This window comes from Podarcis liolepis (genome assembly GCF_965112155.1).
Source record: "Podarcis liolepis genome assembly, chromosome: 6".
Lineage (NCBI taxonomy): Eukaryota > Metazoa > Chordata > Lepidosauria > Squamata > Lacertidae > Podarcis > Podarcis liolepis.
In genome coordinates, this window is record NC_139559.1 from 20,181,981 (window position 1) to 20,191,972 (window position 9,992).

The following is a 9,992-nucleotide window of genomic DNA, read 5'->3' on the forward strand; positions in this document are numbered from 1 at the left end:
CAGGCTTTAAAACGCTAGAAGGATTATGAAATCCTGGTTCAAATTCTCAAGGGATGAGGATAGTTTAGCCAGTTGCCCATTCTTGAAGATTTTATTGTTGAAGATTGTATCCATTTGATTTACATGTCCTTGGTGTTTTGTGCTGGTAGCCTGTGAACTGATAAAGTTTAGGTTGCTTCCAAGATCTAGAAAGAACTAATGGTCATTTTTTTGGTCTCTAGGTGGCAATCCTTATCCCATTCCGTAACCGTTATGAGCATCTGCCAGTCCTGTTTAGACACCTTATTCCAATGCTGCAACACCAACGTTTACAGTTTGCATTTTATGTTATTGAGCAAGTAAGTTAGTTTGTGTGTATTGTTGCCCCAATCTAATTTCTCTTCAGAAGAACATACATTGAAATAAGATGACCTAGTAATGGTTTTCTTTCCGAAATACGCGTTGAGAGAAAGACAGTAAACTCTGCTTTCCATAGGGCTCTTGCATACTGTATTAAATCCCTAAAATGTGCCCAGAATGTACCTGCAGTTAGTGATGCCAAAATACATGCCGTGTTAGCTTTCCCAGTGTGGTAGCGAATGTCCTCTTTCTGTGAACAGCAGTTGGGACCCAAATACTACTTCACTTTACCCTGTAATCAATCCAGCAGGTTTTTATGAAACCTCTCCAAACATTTACCATTAAACAAATTATTTTCTGGTGTCACACTTTGCTCTGAAAGCTGATGTAATCATCCCATAAGTTCTTTTTAGCTGATATTGCTGATTTTGGCCTTGGTTTTGAAATGAACTTTTCATATTAAATTGCTGTGCAGCAGTGAAATGCTCCTATAACTAAACTCTCTGCAAGTAACCGAGATACCATATCGTCAGTGGCGTAGCGTGGGTTGTCAGCACCCGGGGCAAGGCAAGTAATTTGCGCCCCCTAACCCGTGGATTTGCGCCTCCTAACCCGTGGATTTGCGCCCCCTAACCCTAACCCCCAGATGTTGCGCCCGGTGCCGCCAGCCCCCCCCTGCACCCCCCCCGCGCTACGCCACTGCATATCGTAACTATTTTTTATTTGCCATGCTGCCCTTAAAGGTGCATGTGAACTCCTCAGGGCTTGGCACTAGTAGTTCATAGCCTATGCAACTGAAAAAGGCAAGTGTGATAAATTTCCCTATGTTTATGTAGCAAGCAGAATTTATTGGGGAGGCAAGAAAAGGAAGAAAATTGTCGAAGTAATTGTCAAGCTGAAGTAAATTGCAGTTACTCTAGTTGTTCATCCAATCTGGGAGGTAATTAACTGTTAGAAAGTCAGTATATATATCTTTAGTGTATTTCTGAGACATGTAGAGCTTCTAGCCTCCAGGCTGCGGAAAATGACCAGGCCACAAATCCAAACTGGCCAGTCTGTGTAGTATTGGGCAAATGGGATCTAGAAGAAACCTAACCTGTTCAAGCAGTGTTGCAAGTTAATTCCAAAAGCCCTTACATCTTTTGTATACCTTCTAAATATGTTTCTGCCTTGATTTAGATTGTATTTTTCTTCAGGTCTTTCCTGAAATTAGTTCTAAGCAGGTATTCTATGAAAAAGAGAGACAGTTACTTATCCCTAGCTACTCATTGTGTTTTTCTAACAACATTTTCTGTCAGCCTGAGCCACATGGTTGATTTATTTAGCTCAACATTGTCCTGGTGTGCAGCAGATTTCCGGGATCTCAGTCAGAAGTATTTACCTAGTCCCTGAATTTTTATTGACTGGAGATGATTGGGATTGAACCTGAAACCTTGTAAAGCATGAACTCTGCCAATTAGCTGTAGTCCTCACATTGTCAATTAATGAGATATAGCTGAGTGGTACAACATAGGATTTGCATCCCTAAAGTTCCTGGTAGGGATGGACACATCAGGTTTTTTCCCAGTCAATGTCGATTTCACACATGTACATGTAGAAGTCTGTTCAGTTTTTGCATTATCTGTGATTTAAAAAAGAAAAGAAAAATACGTATTTAAAATTGTATTAAATACATAAATATGTATTCTTTTGCAATATATTTAAATATATTTATCTCAATATACACATTTCTAATTTTATCCCAAAACACCCACCTTTTTTTTACATGTTTTATTTTTATTTTTATTTGAGCTGAAAACTGTACAAAATCTGCATTCTGATCCATGCGTTATACTAAGTGATATGAATTAGGTCAGCACTTAAATGAGAACCAGAATTCTCCATCTCTAGTGTTGTAAACAAATGAATGAACACATGCACTTAATTTGTTGGGATTCTCTCTCAGGCTGGTAACCAACCCTTTAACCGCGCCATGCTTTTCAATGTTGGCTTTCGGGAAGCAATGAAGGACTTGGACTGGGATTGTTTAATCTTCCATGATGTGGACCATATACCTGAAAATGACCGTAACTATTATGGATGTGGGCAGATGCCAAGACACTTTGCAGCAAAGCTGGATAAATATATGTATCTGTAAGTAACTACAATCACGTGCTTTACTTTTCAAGTTAAAATGGTTTAAAGTAAGCAGAGGCAGACACTTCTGTGTCAGTTTGCATCCTAGAAAAGTGCTATTTATGACAGGCAATGAAAAGGAAGCCAAATTTGTTCTTACCTGTATTAAGTTCTGTTCATAGTAACCTTGACTGAAACTTCTTTTTATACAGCCTCCCTTACAATGAGTTCTTTGGAGGAGTGAGTGGCTTAACAGTGGAACAGTTTAAAAAAATCAATGGCTTTCCAAATGCCTTCTGGGGCTGGGGCGGAGAAGATGATGACCTTTGGAACAGGTAAATTGCATGCAAAATAGGTGGGAGGGGGTGCATTACATGCAAGTTCTAATTGTGTTATGACTCCCCCATAGGCTATCCAATTCCCAGTGTGCCAGATAAATAACAAGAATTATGATATAAAATATTGTGGCATGGGAGGTAGGGCTGGCTTAGCTTTGGAATGTTTGAGGATTGGTGACACTTCTTCTGGGACACACACCTATCTTGGCAGTATAAGCTGCCCATAGGCATTGCCCATTTCCCTTCTGTGTAATTGGCCATGTGCCTGTGACTTCCAGTCTTTCAGAGTAACATTTAGACAACTCCCACCCCCCTCTGCATGACTTTTAAGGAAGATCTTCCAGGATCTATAACATTTTTATGTCCTGTGGGATGGGTTTTCTTTACTTAGCAGTTCTGGATGGGGTGGTGGATTGCTCTGTCTCAGGTTCAAATGCTTGCTTCTCTCCCCCGCCCCCCAATTGCCCATTGTATTCCCTAACTAAAGTATGATGTTCAGTTAAGCGTATGACCTACACATGGTATAAATATGATCATTTTGGTTACATAAGATTGTCAGGAGCACTAGCTTACAAACCATATACTACACTTGATCTTAGCCAAAAGGCCGAGAAGCGGATGTGAGGGCGATCTGGCAGCGACATCTGTCACCCCATTGATCGCTAGGGTTGACTCAGCTGATCTGGCTGGCTAGGCGGGTGTCCCCTTCCTTCCTCACCGCTCCATGTGCGTCCCTCCCGAAGCTGCGCGCTCGGTGGAAGAGGACGACCATCCCAGATAGAAGGAGTGTACCGTTCTTCGGTCAAGGGTATACAATAGCTGCGCTCCCCTGCTAGAACCTCCAAACCATATTGTGGGGGTTATTGCTCAGATAGTGCAGTCCTGGCAAATGTTGAAGTAAAAAATGCTACAAAGTTTTTCTCTTTCCTCTTTCCCCTCCAGAGTGCACTATGCAGGCTACTTGGTGACTCGGCCAGAAGGAGATACAGGGAAATACAAGTCTATTCCTCATCATCACAGAGGAGAAGTGCAGTTCTTAGGAAGGCAAGTCAAATTTTATCAGAGAATTACACATGAGAGTACAGATTTCCTAGCACTTCAGGCATGTGTCTGTTGCTAACCTGTCTGATCTCAAACACTAAAACTCTGCCTCCTTAAAAACTAAGGGTGGAGTCGTGACTTAAAAGCTTCTAGTGTGATACTTTAAACCATATATGGGGTGTTGTTGCTTACATTCTTCAACATCATTCTCCAGCATCATAGTTAAGCTTGGTATAATCACACTTCTTCAGAAATGTATGTGGATCTGAAGCTTCGTTGTCTGGTGTTACAGATTATATTGGCTTGCACCTCTGTGATTCCCTAGCATTTGAGTCCATGCTTAGCCATCCTGAGAGATGCAGATGATTTTAGCATATAGCTGACGTGTTATGTCTATCACAGAAATATATGTGGTGGTACTAAGAACTTTCGTTGTGCTGGATCAAACCTACCAACCCAGACATTCATATACAATTTCTTTGTGTCTCAATTCCAGAAATCACATTGGTTGCCCAATTAATGTAAATAGAATAAAAATACCTTGCCTAAACCGGCCCAATATTTCAATTGGATTACCAAGAGTGAAGATTCTGGATTCTTGTGCAGTGCTCAGCCAGCCCTGTAACATAACCAGAAACGTCAGTATGCCAGCTACAATAAAATTAATTTCAGCTGTGCATGTATAAAATGCAACTTCTGATCATGGACAATCCATGTGATTTTTTTCCCCACGCCTCACTGAAATATAGCTATGTCATTATTTTGCTATACATATTCATTGCATGGGACTTTGGCAGAAGAAGCTGACCCAGACTAATTTATATTGAAGGCTAATAGCTCAATGGAGCATCTGATTTGCATGTAGACGTATAATTTTCAATCCCCAGCATCTCCGTGTAGGTCAGGGAGACACCCATTGTCTGAAACCCTGGAGAGCTGCTGCCAGTTGGTATAGACAGTATTAAGCTAGATGGACCAATGGTCCGATTCTGTACAAGGCAGCTTCATGTACATTTGCTTTAAGAAAAAGACGCTGAGGATGAGTTGGCAACTTTGTCAGTAGTGGCTATTCTTGCAGGATAATGCCAATTGCTATTAAATAACAGAAATTGTGATAAAGAAGTAAACAGGAAATTTCTAAGTGTTACACAGTTTGTGTGTGTGTGTGTGTGTGTGTGTAATTTATTTGAATAATAAATGCCAGTTTCCTAACAAAAATTACAATAAAAACACAATTCAAGGTAAAAACTTCAAGTTCCAAAATAGGAACGACATCTGCCAGACCATTGGCAAGGAGTTCCAAAGGGCAGAGCCTGCCACACTAAAGGCTCAGTCCCTGGTGAAGGCTGGCTGGACGTAAGGACGATGGGGGACAACCAAATGTGTCCTAACAGAAGATCTCTGTGATAGAGATGGAGTGTAAGGGATCGGGAAGTCCTTAAGGTACAGGCAACTTCCCATTGGTGTGCGATTGACACATGTACAACCACTGACACACCCGACATTTTTGGCAGGGGGGGGGCTTACATCTTGCAGAAACATGTGGTTCCTCGGAATGCAACTCCTGAGTAAATGGGCAGTTGCCTGTACTTGGGGCCTAAGGTTTTTTTTGTTTTGTTTTTTTAATGGCTATGTGAATTAACACAAGAATCTTGACCTGGTAGCAAATAGGCAACTAGTACAGTTCTTTCAGCAAATGAGTGGCATGTTGTTGGTAACCTGCTCCTGTATGTAGGCGTGTCCATTGCATTCTGCACTTCTTGCAGGTTCCAGACCAGATAAAAGGGCAGCCCTGCATAAAGCACACACACATATTGTATGTGTATTGCAGCATGGTCTCTAAATTAACTGCACACTCAAGCATAGAATGAGTCTGCAGTGCATGTTCTGGGCTGTTTTCCAATCTCTCCTTTGCCTTGATGAGCCATTTGATGCATTATTTCACTTAACTTCCCAGCTTTCATTCTGCTGCTGCAGCTGGCAGGCAGAGATTGTTTGTAACATTTAAAATCAGAGTAGCCATGAATTAAACCTCCTACAGGTAATGTCCCTCAACTTAGCAGCCTTTCCCCTCTAACTCCAAATATATGGGACAGCGTGTCACTGAAGTTCAGTTGGATCAGTCCAGAAGCCTATCTAGTTCAAGTTCCTTTTTCTCACCATGATGCCTATAGGAAGCCCATTGGAGAGTGGCCCCTCTGCACATGATTTCAGAGCTAAGCCCTGGCCTTGAAAATATCCCCAGGCTATATTAAACTCTCATGAGGATTTGCCCCAATTAACAAATCTGCAATGTGGTTCAAAGAGGTGTTTGGAGGAGCACAGCCAAATCATTCAATCACAAGTCCTAGGGAGGGGTGGTCAACATTCTTTCATCTGATTGCTTAACAACAGCGATGAAGTATTTTTACTGTCTTTAGCAATAGTGCTGCCTGCTGAGGTCAAAGCCTTAGAGATGTAACTCTGCACTGTTTTATAACTTTCTTTAGGTATGTCAGATTTACTTACTTTTTCTAGATGAAAGCTAAGAACATAGGGCTCTGGGCCTGGTATTTGTGGCAGCCCTGTACACAATATAGAAAAATGGAAAGCAGTCTTGCAGTTGTGCAGAATAGATTTTTTTAGGAGGTTAGGCTTGAAAATAAATTATGTTGCATTTCATGCCACAATATGTCTGATGCCATTCTAATTGCAAATTAAAAATATTTCTCAGTGTGCTTTTTGAAATCCCAGTCTCCTACTTATGATCATTACTTTCTGAATGGTTTTAATATGTTTAGGGACAGAAGTCTATCATACTAAGCATCCTGTTAGTAGAAATACACTAATTTCTCTCTTCAATTTTGAATATTTACCTTAACGTCTCCCAACTTTTTATTCCAATAGGTATGCACTGCTGAGGAAGTCCAAAGAGAGGCAAGAATTAGATGGCCTCAATAACTTGAACTACTTTCCAAATGTTACATATGACGCCTTGTATAAAAACATAACTGTCAACCTGACGCCAGAGCTGGCTCTGGTGAATGAATACTGAGAAGATGAAAAGAAGAAAACATATTATTTTGTAGGTATCTCTTGGACAAGAAAAATCTTGTGTCTAATGAAGGATCACAGTAATTTTGAAGAATAATACTCCACGCACACAGATCGTCAGATTATAAACTCACTCAAGACTGTGCAGCGAGCTTGGACTTCACTTGCTTTTTGATTTCTCTTTTTAAAGAACAGTGATGTGACCTGCTGCTTTTGTTCCAGCATTCCATCTCCTTAATCTTCAATACCAAACTGTGACTGAATGTGCTTTCCTGTTCATCAAACCAGTTTGGCTAAAAAGGACGCCATTGGCTTCTTGACTTTGGGTGCCAGAAGCTTATCTGGAGGCAATGACCCTAATGGGAGATGAACTGCTACTTAACAATGATATCATTCTTCTACATTTGTGTTTCTATTGGTTTTTTTTAACTGAACTGCTTGAAGACTATATACTGTATATAAATATATATACATACACACACAACAGAATCACTTCTTAAAGAAGTGCAGGTGTAAATAAGCTTGTAGAAATTGCATTTTTTATAACTATTTTATGATCCCGAACTGAAGCTGAAGGTTTACAACATAAGATAATTTATGTAAGCCCCCACCTGTGCAAACACTTCAGAACATCAGATGACATTCATGTGAGTAATTTTCTTCAGAGCTTCTTACCTGTCTGTTTGCAGGTTTGGGACTCTGCTAGTAGGTTATGAAGCTTAACAAATGGAAGCCATAGCAGTGCTTAGCTGGGGGGGTGGAATCTGACTTTGGAAATAGGGATTCCATTCATTAATGAACAAAGACCAGTCTCGTGCATTTTGTGGTTGGATAGCCTTTCCAAATTGTATGCTGATTGATCACATTCTGCCATATATCTCATAGTGGAAGCTAAACACAGGAAGAAATGCTTCTAAATCAGCTTCGCCTTTGCAAGGGACAGGTTCTCCAAAAAGTTGTAGGTCGTCACTCACCCCTCATATCCACACATTTTTGGTTCAGACTAAGTTTGCAAAGTCTACAGTGATTCCTGTAATTGAACTTTGGGCGTGGGGAAGTTATAGTATTTTGATATATTTATTGTGTAAATGAAACTGTACACTGAACTAATCTAGGTTAAAATTGTAGGTTAGAACTCTTGGTTATTACAGTTAACTGAGAAGGTGTTGCACAAGTACAAATACTGGGATAAATATATCCAGACTCCAAATCATAATTAAAAGAATGAAGGGCATTGAGATTAGTTCAGGGGGGCAGAATGTGAGTCTCTGTGACACAAGTGCTTGGTTCATATCCTCCATTCAGTTTCACAGATCTGGTTTTTGTTTAAATGGGCATCTTAGGTTTGTGCCTTTTTTGTTTCATTTTTCAAAAACTAATCCACCTGTTCATACTGTATGTACAAACTTTTTTTTTTACTAGAGCTTATAGCCCTGGTAAATGTCTTCTTGGATTGCTCTAATATATATTTATAGACGCAGATTGTGAGTACTTAACCTGAGAAGTACTTTAATTTCTTTTATTGCATTGTTGCCTTCACTTTGTTTAACTTGCATAGTTTACACTTAGTTTATTTGGTTCGGTGGATGTATGATCCCCATATACATTTGTTGTGGGTGTGACTGACCAAGCCTATTTTCTTACGTCTCAAAAGAGTTATGAAAGTGTGTGTGTGTGTGTGCGCGTGCGTGCGCTCGCTCGCACGTGTGTTTGTGTCTGTCTTATCAGCCCATATGAAAGGCAGCAAGTCTGCTCTTGAGAATGCTGGTAAGTGTGCTTTAAAATATTTCATAAGGGGAACCCTTCATGGCTGCTGCAGAGGTAAGGATTTGCGTGTCTTTTTATTTTTTTATGGCACATATAGCAATAAAGACTTCTAAATTTTGACTTTTTTCAGATGTGGATAAGACACATACCCTTTTCTTGCTTGTCTTTTTTTTTAATCTAGAAAACTGATAGAAAACAACATCTTTATTTAATGGTGCTTCAGTTGAGGAATGTATTTTCAAATTGTCTGAATTCACCATCACATCTACATACACCCGAATAGATATTGGTCTGTGGCATTTTAAATCCTCAAGCTTTTGAGTAGATTGCCATCCCTCTAGAACCCCTATTCTTGAACAAGAAAAGGAATTACCTCTGCTCAGAAAGGCATTAAAGATTAGCATGAAAGGGTCAGTTTTACTCCTTAATCAATGGCTTTTGGTTTATTTTGTTCTTTCCAATCAAGTTGTTTTATTTTCCTCTTTTAAAATGTGGAATATCTTTGAAATGTGCACTGTTATTCTTATCAGCTAAGTCAAATACTATATAGTAAATGTAATTGTTGAAAACATAAATGTCAAGCGCATGTGATGTTATAGTGTAAAAGAAAATCATTTTAAAAACTGTACATACTTTGGCAGCTGAAATTTCAACAAGGCCAGTGCTCCCCAACTCCATCAGCACGGTTGGCTAACACTGCTGGGGGCAGAACACTATGATAAAAATGCGTGTTATTATTATTATTTTTTGTATGAGCCATGTGGGTCTTTATTTGCTAAAACATTTGTTTTAAAGCCACTACATTTTGTAAAAACAAAAAACAGCTCCTCTTCTTGAAAGAGTTTACCAGCTGAGCAACCACCATGCATTTCCAAACACCTGCTCGGAAAAGGTAGCATTGAACAACATGTAGCTTCCTTCCATCCTATTGTTTGAGCTTGCTCTTATGTTTTCTATGAGGTGCCAGGGGTACATTTTTGCACTGAAATCTATAGTGTTTTAAAACACACACAATTTTCAGCAAAGCAATCCTTTGTGTCATTACATTTATTTACCCATGTGTTTGTACATTTTTGTATGTTAATTTATGAATGATTTTTTCAGTAAAAAGAATACATATTCAAGAACCAAGAGACTATTGATGTCACATTATTTATCGAAACAATGTTTAATCTGCAGGTTCTATGTAGCACAAACCACAGACAAGCCTTAAATGTACAGTTTAGTTGAAACAACTTGCCAGATAGCTATTTTTAAAAAGTCAACTTTTTTCAGTCTTCTCCACCCCCACCCCCGCATTACATTCCATGAGATAGTATCTGAACTTTGAACATTATAATCACTGAAGATGGTCAACCT

The 9,992-nt window shown here is 39.5% G+C and overlaps 1 protein-coding gene across 2 annotated transcripts in view; it reads left to right on the forward strand.

Moving 5' to 3' along the window:
* B4GALT5 (beta-1,4-galactosyltransferase 5) overlaps positions 1-9,760 on the forward strand; it is a 53,007-nt gene extending 43,247 nt beyond the window's left edge. For both annotated transcript variants that reach the window (XM_083508212.1, XM_083508211.1), the window contains exons 5-9: positions 222-338; positions 2,285-2,472; positions 2,667-2,789; positions 3,735-3,836; positions 6,720-9,760. In XM_083508212.1, the coding sequence (XP_083364338.1) occupies positions 222-338; positions 2,285-2,472; positions 2,667-2,789; positions 3,735-3,836; positions 6,720-6,867 (678 nt within the window). In that variant the 3' untranslated portion in view covers positions 6,868-9,760. The remainder of the gene's footprint in view (positions 1-221; positions 339-2,284; positions 2,473-2,666; positions 2,790-3,734; positions 3,837-6,719) is intronic.
* The last annotated feature ends 232 nt before the right edge of the window (positions 9,761-9,992 follow it).